The sequence below is a fragment of the Trichoderma atroviride genome, chromosome 6 (assembly GCF_020647795.1).
Source record: "Trichoderma atroviride chromosome 6, complete sequence".
Taxonomy (NCBI): domain Eukaryota; kingdom Fungi; phylum Ascomycota; class Sordariomycetes; order Hypocreales; family Hypocreaceae; genus Trichoderma; species Trichoderma atroviride.
In genome coordinates this window covers 448,498-462,632 of record NC_089405.1, presented here as the reverse complement: position 1 = coordinate 462,632, position 14,135 = coordinate 448,498, and the positions used below count along the sequence as shown (strand labels likewise).

The 14,135-nt window shown below is 47.6% G+C and overlaps 5 protein-coding genes across 5 annotated transcripts; 3 read left to right on the top strand and 2 right to left on the bottom strand.

Annotated features, from left to right (window-relative positions):
- The first annotated feature begins 1,004 nt into the window (after nt 1–1,004).
- TrAtP1_010771 (uncharacterized protein) lies at nt 1,005–3,345 on the top strand. Its single transcript, XM_066114838.1, has one exon. The coding sequence runs from the start codon at nt 1,899–1,901 to the stop codon at nt 2,208–2,210; it is 312 nt and encodes a 103-aa protein (XP_065970935.1). The 5' UTR covers nt 1,005–1,898; the 3' UTR covers nt 2,211–3,345.
- A 574-nt stretch (nt 3,346–3,919) lies between these two features.
- TrAtP1_010770 (uncharacterized protein) lies at nt 3,920–5,920 on the top strand (the record flags this gene model as incomplete). The annotated part of the gene is made up of 1 exon (XM_066114837.1): nt 3,920–5,920. The coding sequence occupies one exon, from the start codon at nt 3,920–3,922 to the stop codon at nt 5,918–5,920; it is 2,001 nt and encodes a 666-aa protein (XP_065970934.1).
- A 555-nt stretch (nt 5,921–6,475) lies between these two features.
- TrAtP1_010769 (uncharacterized protein) lies at nt 6,476–8,160 on the top strand. Its single transcript, XM_066114836.1, has 6 exons — nt 6,476–6,912; nt 7,031–7,127; nt 7,187–7,286; nt 7,369–7,601; nt 7,661–7,890; nt 7,977–8,160. The coding sequence occupies exons 1-5, from the start codon at nt 6,493–6,495 to the stop codon at nt 7,789–7,791; spliced, it is 981 nt and encodes a 326-aa protein (XP_065970933.1). The 5' UTR covers nt 6,476–6,492; the 3' UTR covers nt 7,792–7,890; nt 7,977–8,160.
- Nucleotides 7,908–9,349, bottom strand: TrAtP1_010768 (uncharacterized protein; the record flags this gene model as incomplete). The annotated part of the gene is made up of 3 exons (XM_014092219.2): nt 7,908–8,406; nt 8,458–9,181; nt 9,232–9,349. 3 exons carry the CDS (start codon nt 9,347–9,349, stop codon nt 7,908–7,910), a joined length of 1,341 nt encoding a protein of 446 aa, XP_013947694.1.
- A 3,759-nt stretch (nt 9,350–13,108) lies between these two features.
- On the bottom strand, nt 13,109–14,040 carry TrAtP1_010767 (uncharacterized protein; the record flags this gene model as incomplete). Its single annotated transcript, XM_066114835.1, has 3 exons — nt 13,109–13,358; nt 13,444–13,623; nt 13,715–14,040. The coding sequence occupies 3 exons, from the start codon at nt 14,038–14,040 to the stop codon at nt 13,109–13,111; spliced, it is 756 nt and encodes a 251-aa protein (XP_065970932.1).
- Nucleotides 14,041–14,135: the final 95 nt, after the last annotated feature.

Sequence of the window (14,135 nt, the reverse complement as noted above, 5' to 3'; positions counted from 1 at the left end):
CCAATATGTGTGCCGAAGACGCGCTTGGCTGCAGCTGCTGGCCAACCAAGGTTTTTGCCTGCCTGCTTGTTCTGTTCCTTGGTCGTCATGCCTTGCCCTCATCTAAGCCTATTGGGACCAGCTTCTCTCTTCCCTGGGCGCGCCGAGCCGAGGTCAATGGCGTGCACGCAAATCCGTCAGCCATGTGATTGTATTGGTCCTGTTGCAAAGGGTCTTTTTGTCTTCTGGCTGCCGGTAATAGGGGCGACAACCAACCAAAAAAACGCCACCAATTTCTATGCCGTTTTGAAAGTCATCTCGAAAAGCATAGTCGGACATTGATCGTAATCTGATCCAAATTATGCTCTCCTGCCGCGTGCATACAGACCCAGAATGGACCGAGATGAATTTGGCGGGCCCCGTCCAGTCAGTGCTAGTCAGATCTACGGAGGACTTCCGTGGGCGAGAATGCTGCGGACGAAAAGCGACCAGCCTGCCATGAGGCCATGCCATGGTACAGGCTGGTGGGCAGTTGTGACTTGCTTGAACCCCTTGCTCTGGCATCGAGTTGGCCAGTGCCCCAGATCAAAAGAACAGCCCATGGGCATGCTTCAGAGGAAACATGGCAGAGACGTCGCAGTGCCCAAGGGCCCCTCTATAATCTGCTATACATGATGAAGTGATGCGACAGTGCTCCGTAATAAAACCAGCATTAACAAAAGTCAGACCACCATCGCGCTGTAATCCGGAGTCGGTCTCGCTCCGAGTAAGCCAAGCCAAGTGTTTGTTCAATTGAGATGCAGAGACGATGGAGGCATGCATCCGTGGGGCAGCTTGGAGGGATTCTTCTTTGCTACGGCGTGCGACCGAGTCTACGCCGTGAGGTATCATTCCCCGGTGCTACAGACTGTTGGTCTTCCCGATCTCACTAATACAAGGTTCTACAGCAGTAGCTGCAGTAGTCTGCCAATCTTACGAGACGCAAAAGTGCTACGGTATGCGGTGCCTACATGTGGCCGGAGCTTGTCTTCGGGAACGTTGCCATTGCCAACCAGCCGTCCTTGCAGCATTTGGAACAACCGTCTTGGGCTCTTGATCAAGGTGCTTGCTTCCCTCGCATTGGATGCTATTATTATCCCAAATTACAGCGCTGTTGAGCCGAAAGGTTATTGCCCATCGAGATGCACTGCCGGCAACCACTACGACTGCCACTACGCGCTCGGAGATTGAACGTGCTCTACTTGATGCAGGCCGCCTTTGGAAGCTGCGATATCCTGGGCTGTCTTGTGGGACCGGACGGCACGGCCCCAGTGCTGCGTGAGGAAGAAGCTTCTTGTGGAGCGCACTAATTGTGCTGTGCCTCAATTCTCAATTTCTGGCTTGCACAAAGCCCGGATATTACTTACACTACGCTTTATAGTGTGGGTTTCCGCGAGGAAAGAGATTGTTTGAGACTTTTCTGCCGTGTCTGTCGTGGAAATAGGATCGACAGTCTATACTGCGGCTGAGTCTATACTCCAACTCTTCCCATCTTGAAGCGCCTAGGAGATGAACCGACTTCCATTCAACAAACGTCTGTGAGCTGCAACCATTGGCTTAACGGTGACGGATACCAGCACACCTACTGCTGCACGAGTACGACTGGATTTCATGCTCTTCACCACCGTCCGTGCGTAGTGGGCTGCAGAGTCTGCGGGCTGGCTTTCCACAAAGTTCGAGGCACTTATAGACTGGCTTTGGACATGCAGGGCGGCATCTGGGAATACGAAGGCCCAGCAGACTCGCCCTTTAGCCGCCTGTCCTGAGACAAAGGCAAAGGACAATTACGAGCTGGACTATTTGGCTTTACCGGGGAGCAATGTCTCCCTGCGCGTACTGGAACCCGTGTTTGTGCGATTCGATATAGCGTCTTAACCCTGATGGATCATCACTCGGCGCGGGATATCGATGGCTTGCAGTGTCTTTGTCATGGTTTCCCGCCCTTGCACACAATGGCGCGCGCTGAGAAATTGGGTTGCTCTCAGCTCTCCTGGAATTCGATGGACGGGACGTCGGTTTGTTTTGGCACCTTGCAGGTGGCAAACAAGCCACAGCTGAGGACGGCTGCAGCTCCTACTGTACCTGGACGAAATACAAAGGTATTCTTTTCAAAGGACGGGATAGCCGCGGCCGCGGATGACTTTCACTGCGGATCTTGTCTCTCTTTGGATTATCTCGCGGGATGCATGTGAGCAACCGCTGCCAGAGCTACCGTCAGGCGATGCTTGTCTTGAGATCCGAGACGAAGCAGGTACAAGGTAAGACTGTCAATCTCGCCCGGGAACTTTATTTCTGGCTCGGGAGTGTCATTTTTGCCGCACTCCGAGGCGGTAATGCTGTCTCAGTATCTGGATACTTGAGACTTTATGCAACTCTCCTTGCGTCATGGATATGGTCATGATCAGAGGCGTCACGAAATGTGTCGGCATATAGGTGTGGTTGTATTGAGACCTACGCACGGATGCACCCATTTTGAAGTCGTGGTAAGTATACATGCTTTGTACACGGTCCAATCAACTATTGAAGTGACAATCTTTACTCTCGAGTACGTTGAAGTTGAATAGCGTGGGTGTATGTGCATACGTGTAGGTAAGCACCATTGACGCAGAGCTGAAACGCCATGACTCCTTCACTGATGCTCCGCAGGGGGTTGAGCCTCGGAAATATAGCTCGTGGGTGGCAAACCTTAGAGGCTTAGACGTGCGTGTCTGAAACAGCGGACAGGGTTGTGCTGTATACGTATATGCAGAGAACGGAGTGTATTTGTGTAGACGCTTTGGCCTGTGTCAGTGCGTGACTACTGCAATGTGAGCGAATGTTTCTGTAAATATGCCATCTGAATTAGACATGACTGATCGTCCTATCTCGTGAGATGGTCTAATTACAAGTATGACCGTGATGGTTTAACTGCTAGCTGTCAGTCAAGCGCTAGGTTCCTCTTGATACGTTGCATGTAGGGATGGATGTGCTGGCTCTTGTTTTGCTTTGGGGAGATATTGGCTTGGCACGTATTGGGTAGAGAGCAACTTATTACTTTGAAACTGCTTGAGATGGGTGAGTATTGGATTGTGCTACCTGTGGCGTGATGTATATGCCTACCCTTGACCTGAGTGTTGATGGGTTTATTTGGGGGAAATCCTGCTAGAGTGCATGATGTAGGATTGTGGCATTTTTAACTTGAGAATGAAGGTGCGTTGGTGAATGAATGGCTTCTCTGTGAATGTGGATTTGTAGTCTTTTTAAGTTGACGTTGAATATGGGGTAGATGGGTGAATGGTGTAAGTGGCGGATCGTCGCGTCCATCTTCAACACAGAGGTTACGATGCCGCTGCCTATTATAGAGTATACTTAAAAATCACTAAAATTAAGAGAATAATTAAATGACTATTATAATTTATCTGTACTTGTATTTTATCTGGCTTAGTAGATGTTCAAGATGTTCTATGGACTCCACATTTTTGTGCTTGATCTGTTCACAGGTTCATGAGCTGGCTCTGTTCACTTATTGAACTGCTCAACTCCCATCCACGCATATCAAACCCCAACATGGACCAAGTGCCGCTGAAAAAATGACAATATGTGTCCCAATCTCAAAGATTTGCCCCGAAAGGTCTTTCACTCTTTCAGCTTGGTTGCTGCGCAATGTTCAATGTTGGTTCATGACTGGTTCAAGGAGGAGTTGAACTCGCTTTTTCGCTTCACTTCTTGTTTCTAACGTGTGGTTGATCAAAGGCTACGTGGCTTGTTAATATATAAAAGCTGTGATCAAAGAGCGGGTGGATTTATATCTTCCAGGACCGTCCTTGATTTGCGCTGAAACTCACTTTTCTTCCAATCCTCATCACTCCATCACCCCTTTCTTTTCGCATCTTTGCTTTCACCTTGGCGGCTGATCTTCATCATGAGCGATCGTTCTTCGCTTGCGAAATTCCCATGTAGATTCTCCAGCAGAAATGGACGTTACAAAGAATGTGAAGGATGGCCCAAATTGCGGAGGCTTGAGTTTGATACCTCTATGCAAAGGCGCCAGCGGAAATATACATCCAAGCATCAACCGCAGCCCAAGCTCTTTCAGTTGCCTGCTGAGCTGCTGGATAGAATCCTAGATTTTCTTGAAGACGACAAAAAAACTCTGGCTTCTCTCGCGCTCGTTAGCAGCATCTGTTTATATCTCGCTCGTGCGTGCCAGTTCAAGGAGATTCATTTCGACTACAGCCCTCAGTCACACGAGCTGCTCCTGCATATGGCAACTGAATCTTTGGATGACGACAACGAGACAAATTTGTTACCTATCGGCGTTTTCGTGCGCAAATTTACCTTTGCACCTCTGGAGGATTTCCTTTCTACTATTCACCCAAAGCTGTCCAACGCCATGTATATCGATAGATTTAATGACTCCCTCCCTTTTACTCAACTACGGGAGACGATTGTCGAGAACTTAAGCGCAGCTCAGGAACACTACGTCAATCAACGGAAGCGCATCTTCACAGTGATTGCCTCCAAAATGCCTAACCTTGTTGGGCTCGTTTGGAAGGACAAGGTTCAATTGGACAGCGACTTTCTTGAAGCCATCTCTCGTTGTTCTGCCGAGCATGTTAAGCTCGAAAAGATACGGCCTAGCAAGCATTGGCCCATGACACCGCCTCTGGTCCCTGTCCAATGGAAGCTTTGTTCTCTTGACCTCGACGTAAACTTGATAACTTCTGCTTATGATTCTTGGGAAGATGCAGTCCCGGGTTACCCACCAACGATGGCGATGCATCACCCCACCTCTGTTTTCCTCAATACGCTCTTCCAAAGCTGCTCCTCTACGCTTGAGTCTCTGACTTGGTGGCATACGGCAAGCCTAGAAGATCAACTTGCGGTCACTTTAGACCATTCAAAGCTCACGTTCCCTAGACTACAGCGTCTTAGTCTGGAGCGTTTATATTTCAAACCAGAGTCATTCTCCTCATTTATGGGTCCTTCGTTGAGGCATCTTCGGCTACCGAGACGGTATATCTCTCTTATCCTCGAGAGTCTCGAGACTTGTAAGCCCTTGGCATATTTGCAGACCTTGGAAGTCCCTGATCTGCCCCTTACACGCGAGGGGTGCATGCCCATTGCCAAGTTTATCAAGCGGCATAATCATGTGCAGAAACTTCATCTGAGCGAGGAACACGAGATAATTGTCAAAGGTGATCAAATAAGCAGCCTTTGTATCCCTATTCTAGCAACTGGCAGGTTTAATGACCTTCGCTGTCTCTCGTTATCATGGAGCGGCAAGAGGCTGCCTTATTATCCGGAGGAATACCCTTATCTGAGGGAATACAAGGATGAATTTCCTGAACCATCACTGGTGGCTCTTGGCACAATTGGTTCACTCGAGCAACTCAGCCTACGTTTTGGCTTTAGATCTAATTGGCTACTTGATCATGGCAAGCTACGACGACATTTGAAAGGCTTGAGTCGTCTCAAGACGCTGGCCTTGCTTCACGACACATATTACCGTCTTGAACTGAAGCATTTATCTCCAACAAAATATTACGATGAGATATTTGTTATAGATTCGGATTACATGGATGCAGATGCACGGCCACGTCATGATGCTGGCGAAGACTATGGACTCGATCTTGACAAGACAGTGGAATATGACGATGTTGACTATGGACGTCCAGGCGCCACTGATCAGTGCACCTGGGAAAGAGCCCATAGAAATCGCATGCTCGTGCAGGCCGAGGCATACGCCAAAGTTCTTCCACAGTTGGAATGGATGTACTGCGGGCAGCGGCCGATGGGGCTTCGTGCTTACCGTGGTGAAGACGGTGTTGTTTGTAAAGAGGCAATTCCCCTCAGCAGGCGGAGGGTTACGTGTCGGGCTTTTCTGAATAAGACTTTTGGAGTAAGTGCCGAGTATTTCTGAATAAGTCTTTTGGGATCTCGGAGTGAGAGGCAAGCAGTTTGTGCTTCAGGAGAGAGGGTCGGATTGGTTTGTTTTTTTTGCTCGTATTCGTGTGAGATTTGTATGAGATTTATATGATTAATGTTTTGTGCTTCTCAAGGAGGCAAGGTATTCGGAATTGCTAAAGGCTCCTGCGGCAGAAGTAAGGTAAACTCAGAATTTCACAAGAGATTGGGGATGAAATATAGGAAAAGACAAGACAATGGGAATCTGCTTCTAAAGAGAGAAAAAGTACAAACTGTGCGTTTCCTTTTCTAGATTTGCTTTTACCTCGCATCTTTATATTCTTAGGTATTAATTAATATCTGGCCATGTGCTAAGGTAAATTTTCGATAAGAATGTATTGAAGCGAAAATTACAAAGCTTCTTGTTCGCAATATTCGAGATCCTTTTTAGTGATGTGAGAAACCTCAACTTTAGATCAGCAAATGGGCGCAGCCTCGGGTAAACTCGACTGAACCCCCAAAACAAAAGATCTCGTGATTAACGCATCATTTCGCAATCACTTATCCCTCTTCACCTTGACATCAATCATGCAGGACCAACACTCGCAACTCTTTCTATCAGGAAATCTTTCCTGCGAAACAGATTCTCTTCACTACGTTGTAGCTCCAATCGCTCATATTAAAGAGAGCACTTTATATGATCATGTAAAGCCCTATATGATCCTCTCAGCCGGCGACGTCGATATACCAAAAACGAATTGCTTCTTCACCGCTGGCAACAACGTAGTTATTCGCGACCTACGCGCTTCGGGGAGTGGATTGCGCGATGCCGATGGTTTCGATTCTCAGGGTTTTGCGTACCTTGATGTTCCGTCGGGCGTGAAACTGAGTATGGAGAAGTTCAAATCGAGTGATGTATCGGGAGAGCTTCTAGAGTATTTGGAAGAGACGAGGACGTTTGTGCACGGATTTTTCAAGGCGAACAAGACGATTTGTTTTGACTGGAGAGTACGATTCTTTCTCTCTCACCCTCTATTCCTTATCCCTCCAGTTTCAATCTTTATTATACGAATAAAGAAGCAGGAGCAATCGATGGTGTTTATACTCTGATTCTAATTTTCTACAGCTTCGTACAAGCTACAACAACAAAGGTAGCCATTCTGAGGAGGACATTTCCCTCGCCAGGACTGATCCGATCCCACCAGCTTATAAGGCGCATGCCGGTAAATTCATGCTTAATTGCAATTCATGTATACTTGTACGAACCTGATTCACGCGATAGACCTTTCTTATGAAGGCGGTCTCAAGGCCTTGAAGGCGTACTTGAACGAGCAAGAACTTCGCCATCTACATGATGGATCCAGCCGGTGTCGTATTATCAAGTAAGTAACAAACTGGTTATATTCCTCTTCTTACACTACGTTACCAATCAGAGTCTTTTCTCGTAGCCTAATGAAGAATTAGTTGCTGGAGACCTCTAGTCGCGGTGGTTGAAGATGTACCTCTTGCAATGTGCGATCGAAGGAGTGTCCAGCTTGCGGACTGGCTGCCGTACGACCGAATAGACGATACTGGCCCAGGAGAAGGACTGTGGCTGAAGCAACGAGAGTGGCATCAGTGGTACTGGTATTCGCAAATGACGAAACATGATATAATCCTTTTCCAGAGCTGGGACTCAGAAGCTCCAGAGTTTCAAGGTAGGCAGTCATGTAGTGGCAAAAAGGCCTCATCTTGTGCAGTGCTGATAAATCACAAGGTCATACCCCGCATGCGGCTTTTTTGAATCCGGCTGCGAAAGAAAATTGCGAGCCTCGGGCGAGTATTGAGGTCCGCTTGATTGCAATCACAAGCTTGAGGAAAGACCGAGTGCAAGGAGATGGCAAGTAGTTAAAGGCATTATCAACAAGATTGCTATTTATGGTTTCTAAACGAATATTAAGTATTCAGATATCAAACAATGACATGTGCTGATGAAGTTTAAGGAAGGCAAGCGGTAGCTACGTTCAAGATTGTGGAGGATTTATCTGAGCTTTCAGTTGCTCACGAGCAAGCTTGACTGACTCGGCTGCCAGGGCCGTTTGGATGATGGAAAAGAAAATACTGGCACCGCCAAACCAAATGACTGCCCAAAACGTATACCATCTTGACATGTCACGTCTGTCCTTCCACAAAGAGGATATTCGATTTGTCGGAATACCGTCAATGTAGTTTTGGATTCGTAATAAACGCTGAGACAAGATGGGAAATTCCGCATCCGCTTCGAATGATTCCTTCTTCGGGCTAAAAAGCCCGAGCAATAGGTTTCTCAACGAATTTTCCGAGTTGTCAAGGCAAAGGCTATCAAGAAGAGGATCTGTCAATTGGTTGCTCGGCTTCGCCTTCTCTTTCTTGTATAGTTGTTGAGCTCGCGTGTTTAGCTTGAATATAAGAGCGTACGACATGAGGATTTCTCCCATCATGCCCTGAACGGTAAATTGAGCAGAAGAGTAGGAATTGAGGATACTGTGGTCGGTTAGTACTAGTAGTGTATGGCTTCTATTGGAATGTGCTCACCCTGCCATGACAGAATTCCGCGAAGCATGAAGCTCGCAGAACGACGGAAAGCGAAAGAGAAAAAGTGTCTGGCTGGCCATGTCAAAGTTTAAGTGCCCGCTGACAGTATCAATCCAAACAATCTTGGCATCGGCTAACTGAGATAGCGTGGCAAAATTCAGGCGCGCAACATAAAGCTTGCTGGGAGGTTTCGTCTCTAGAAGAGGTGTCGATGTTGAGCTGCTCCTCGGAAGCACGTCATCTCCCATGTTTCCTAGAATCTCTCCTACGGATCTAGTAACAAACGACGGAAGCAGATCTGGCGCTGAGAAGCAAGGCGCACCTTGTGTATCAATGGCCAGAGGTTTGCCTTGCTGAGGGTCTGCCTTGTACATTGACGTTGCCCACCCGACACACGCGAAAATACACGCGGCGTAGGGGACTCGAGAGTTCTCAGACGCATTTGAAACAGTGTCATCGGCCAGCTTCTTTGCGATAAACTGTATCGATCCATGCGGGCTCTCTCGTAAAAGCTCCGCCACTTTGGTAACGAACCCTAGGACGCGTATCCGCTTCTCTTGCCCGATATGAAAATTGGGGTCGAGGCTATCAATGATTTGCGTTTGGATTTCTTCGGATAGAGCATTCGTTAGGCTCATGTGCCATGCTTGTATCGCAGCACTACTAGGAGTCGGAAACGATGTGACAGGATTGCCCGTGGAAGCAGAGAAAAACTCGAGATACGCTGTGGACAGTCAGCGCGATCGGCGACTTGCTGAGGTTGGAAATGGATACCTGAACGAAGAGCATCTTCATGACTGCCAGTTTTTGCCAAACTAGACGGTGGAAAGCGGCTGGAATTATCGTAGAGATGCTTCAGCGAGATGCCGACCGAGCTCTTGCGCTGATCCATCTTGACTCCCTTTATATCCAACGAGCTTCCCTTTTATTCAGCGCTTTACGAGCCCGGATGCGATGGGCATGGATGTGGTCGAGTCAATGAGAGAGAGGTACCAAAGTTTCAATGATGGAAAGGCGGCCATGGCTGGGGGACTTGCGCCTTGGGGAGAGGGCAAAGTGAGGCGCGTCGCATCGCTCGTTCCATTGGCTCTCCTTTGACGAAGCTCGAGTACATGTAGGCTGTAACACAGGAGGAAAAGGAGAATGGACGGGTTGCGTTTTAATTTGTCATACGCCACGCCACGCTTTTGTTCGGGGACGAACCGGCGGCCAGTCTACCTGGATCTTCCATCAACTGTACGACAGCTGCTTGATGGCGACAACGGTAGCAAAGACTTGGGCGTGGCAAGCCGAGCCAATGCTCACAAGAGACTGACAAAAAGCTGAAATCCGCTTTGGGCCCAGTTTTAGAAACAGTAGCATCTGTTGGCCGAATTTGAAGACGTGTTTCCGACCTCGCTCAATGCCCATCTGGCTCTAAAGGTGCCGAGTAGACGTCCAGTATTTCGTCTGTGGGATGCCCACTCCAGCATAGGGAATACAAAAACATACTACAAGTACTAGTAGCACTGAGGTAGCTCACAAAACCAAGATACATTCTGCACCAACTTACCGACCCCCTCGCCAGGAAAGAGGGGGGCTTGGACCATCGGAGTGCTTCAACTTGAAGGCGCACTGAACGTGATGGGTCCGAAGGAGGTTGGCCAGAGGTTCTAATCTCCATCTCCTGGGACTCTGATTCGCTCGGGGGTAAAATGCGACAACACTGCTGCGGCTGTTTTCAGGCTTCCCTCGTGTGTTGGTGCCTGTGCTCGTGCATGTCCCAGTCATTGGTTGCTTTGTGTGATAGGAATGCTTGGAGGTTGCAGCTTCACACCCATTTACCCATACCACTTGTACAATACCTGCAAGATAAGCCTAGCCTCTATCACAGTGTTGGATGAATGAACAATTATGCTGCATAGAGACGCACTATGAATACATGTACCTATTAATACACGACTTTATGTATAATAGATATAATAAATGGTGAGGATGATATGATGAATGGTAATATCATAAGCTTTAGCATGTAATCCTTAAAGATGGGCATTTTAAAATAAACATTCCTTTAAAGATATCATTCTATATGTACAAGTTTTGATAGGTAGTAGCCTGTTATTAAGAGAATATTTTATAATAAAATATCGACACTCTATAAGACGAGAGCTGTGCTGTGCTGGTACTGGTACGTACTGAAGCCCCTCTCCTCTTTGGCACAGCCCTCTCGTAATGCCCTTTGTGTAACCATGTACCCGACTCTGCATACAAACAAACAGCACGCACACATTGCTGATCCAGTGGCCCTCGCAAGGCAGACAGCCACGGCCCTGTGTGCCGTAATAGCCCGTGCGTGCTTACGAACTAGGGATGCAGCACTGCGACTTGCATCATATGACTTTGGGCTTTCCTAACAACTCTGTGCGCTGATAGCTACCGACGTCGGTGATGGTATTCAGAGTTGGCTACCATGCCTGCAGCTAAAAGCGCCGAGCTTTCTCCTCCATTTTCCATGTATCGCGCGACAATCAAAAAGATAGCAGTCTGCTTGTTGATTTGCGCGCCCCTTTCGCTTCTTTGGTTCATTCGTTCTGGGTGGATGCTCTCTGCAAAGCCACGCGCTGACTTCAACATGGCCGTCCCTCATCTTGACGTCTTGACTGTCGACACTGAAACGTTGCAGGCCTTTTTGGAAGAGGGATCGATCAAAAGTTCTCATCTCGTCGACCTCTATCTAGATCAAATTCAACGCCATGACGACTATCTTCACGGCATGCTCTCGATGCCGTCGAGGGAGGCGCTTCAAAAAATCGCGGTGGCTTTGGATGCGGAGAGGGCAGCTGGCAAAGTCAGAAGCAAACTTCACGGTATCCCGGTCATTCTGAAGGTGAAGTCCTCTATTTTTTTTTTTTTTTTTTTTTTGGTCACTATCCCTTTAGCCGACAAGCATCTGACATTCTGATCCTTACTAGGACAACATAAATACGCATCCCGAGCTTGGTATGAAAAGCACTTCTGGGAGTCAAGCGCTTCAAGATGCTCGACCTCGAGAAAATGCGCGCCTAGTGGATAAGGTATGGCTTTACCGGCATTGACCATGCAAAGTCAGTTTCTAAAATTTGGCAGATTATTGCTGCTGGTATGATAATTCTGGGCAAAGCAAATTTGAGCGTAAGTCATGATGCCTCCATTTCTAGCCATGCGCCATCTTTATTAACCGCCGTTCTTTTAGGAGCTATCCAACTTTCGGTATACTCATCTTCTCTGCAAGACAAGTGATGCACACTAATTAGCGACTAGGGGAGAGCGCCTGCCCAGCGGTTGGTCTGCTCTAGGCGGCCAGTGTCAATCGCCGTATGTTCGTGGCGGAGTGCTTGCAAACGACTCAAAAGACGGTCATAGCGTGAGAAACATCCATCTCAAGGCCCATGTTTTAGCTACTAATCTTCCACAGAGCCCTTCAGGGTCTTCTTCTGGGCCAGCTGTTGTCGTGGCTGCCGGTTATACGCCGCTCAGTGTGGGCACAGAGACGGATGGATCGCTGATTTGCCCGGCCGGCCGTGCTTCGGTGTACACCATCAAGCCGACAATTGGCCTTATATCTCAAAAAGGACTGATTCCAGTTTCTCATACCATGGACTCTGCGGGACCAATGGCCAAGACCCCTTATGATATCGCCGCCTTCCTAGACGTTCTCAGGGAAGAAGATACCCCTGGGTGTCCGGCTGGTGGGTATACGAGCGTGCTTCCTGGATCTATGAGTGAATTTTCTGTCGCTGCTGTGGACTACACGGAATGGATATTTCCGCCAGCGTATATGGCACCAGAGGAGAGTGCTACAGCTGAAATGGTAAGCCATATACTGGATGTAGTGCTGTCTGAAGCTAATACCATACTAGAATCGCAAATTTCAAGACGCATACGACACGTTAAAGCTCAAAGCACGCAAGTTCTCCGAGAAAGTGCCTCTTATCAAGCCAGAAGCGGCCGCTATCGATGGACAAAGCTGCAAGCTGATGATCATGCGTAATTATACCGATTGTTTCTAGCAAAAAGTAGCCCTGTTCTGACTTTCTGTAGTGACGGATTTTCGTAAAGATTTTCAAGCGTATCTTGACGATCTCGAGTTCGCACCAGTCAAAAATCTACAAGAACTAATCGATTACAACAGGGAACACGCTGATATTGAACTCCCACCAGGTGCGCTTTTACCTATTGACCACGGCTAGTCTCCCATCTTTGTATCTAATTGATGAACAGGCCATTCAAACCAGAAAATTTTGGAGCAAGCCGCGGATTTGAACTTGACAGAGGCTCAGTACCAAAAATATCTCGACAAGATTCGCAAAGTCTCTAGGGATGAAGGAATTGACTATATTCTTGACAAATATGACGCTGATGTCATAATTGGACCGGCAGATAGTGGACTATCTACCCATGCCAGTGGAAGTGGTAAGGAACTCTCCATAGCTTTTCATATTGTCATGTTAATCATCATATTTCAGGCTATCCTATTGCAGGTATGCCACTTGGCTACCTACAAATGAACGGAAGAGCATTCGGCTTAGTTGCTATCGCGAGGAAGCATCAAGAAGCGACTCTTATTAAATTTCTCTCTGCGTGGGACATCACTTTTAATCCTCGAAGGCCTCCTCCGATGCTGGCAAACAAATCAGCGGAACTTGATGCAGACTAGAAATTCCCATTTCTCGTCTTCATCGCCAATGGGATCATACACTCCAGAGGCCGTCAGTTTCGTATAGATCGCGTCAGCCTCTGATCTGTACATGCTGCTCAGATCGTGGTTTTTAAGCATGGTAAAGGCTCGCGCCAGTTTATCCAAGACCCTTGCTCTATCACCTTGGTCATCTTTCTCATGCTCGTTGAGGCTAGTAATTTTAAGTGCTTCCTGGAGGTGTTCCCTTTATAAAAGTTAGCCAGGTAGACCTAATTTATAAAAAAAAGAAGAAAAAAAAAGGGAGAGAAAAAAAAAAAAAGACTTCTTACACAGCTTCTTCACCTCTCCCTTGTAGTAGTCTAATATGGCCCATCTTGTAGACCGATGCAGAGACCCAGGGACTCGTGGCGACTTCTTTTTTGGCAATCTCTTTCGCTCGCTTGCACAGCTCGTAAGCGTCTGCTAATTTTCCTTCTCGTCTTCTGAGATCAGAGAGATGGTTGTTTGAACTGTTGGCCATTAGTCAAGGAAGAGCGATATTATAATAATACCTACATCACCAAATATCGCGAATTTTCTCCAAATTCATCCAAAACATACTCCGTCGCCTTTGTGAGATGCTTGGTGAACAAATCCCAATTTCCCAACGCTTTGTATGCGAAGCAAAGATTAAAATGCTTCAGATGCAAAACCTTCCGCTTGATTTCGTCAGGCTTAGATTCATCAATCTCTAGAGATCGTAGTAGCCAGGTTAGCGCAATTTCAGGCTCTGTCCCGATTCCCAGCTGAGCAATCGCACAGTTGCTCAGCGCGTTGGCCACCTCAGAGTCATCCGGAGCTAGAAGTTCTTCGCGGATGGAAAGCGCTCGCTTGAAGCTTAGGAGGGCTTCTTTGTCGTGCCCTTGCTCGTTTAGTATTGCGCCCATATCTGTACAGAGATTGGAGAGGGGGAGTGTGACTCGATCGCCACAGTGAGCAAATCCGGTCGCGACCACGGCTTTAGCAGCATTATAGCGACCAA

What these genes read in the sequence shown, in the direction of transcription:
- TrAtP1_010771 (XM_066114838.1), top strand. Translation starts at nt 1,899, where the DNA reads ATGGATCATCACTCGGCGCGGGATATCGATGGCTTGCAGTGTCTTTGT.
- TrAtP1_010769 (XM_066114836.1), top strand. Translation starts at nt 6,493, where the DNA reads ATGCAGGACCAACACTCGCAACTCTTTCTATCAGGAAATCTTTCCTGC. An exon ending in CGATTTGTTTTGACTGGAGA is followed by an intron (nt 6,913 to 7,030) that starts GTACGATTCTTT and finishes AATTTTCTACAG; the next exon opens with CTTCGTACAAGCTACAACAA. An exon ending in AGAAGCTCCAGAGTTTCAAG is followed by an intron (nt 7,602 to 7,660) that starts GTAGGCAGTCAT and finishes ATAAATCACAAG; the next exon opens with GTCATACCCCGCATGCGGCT.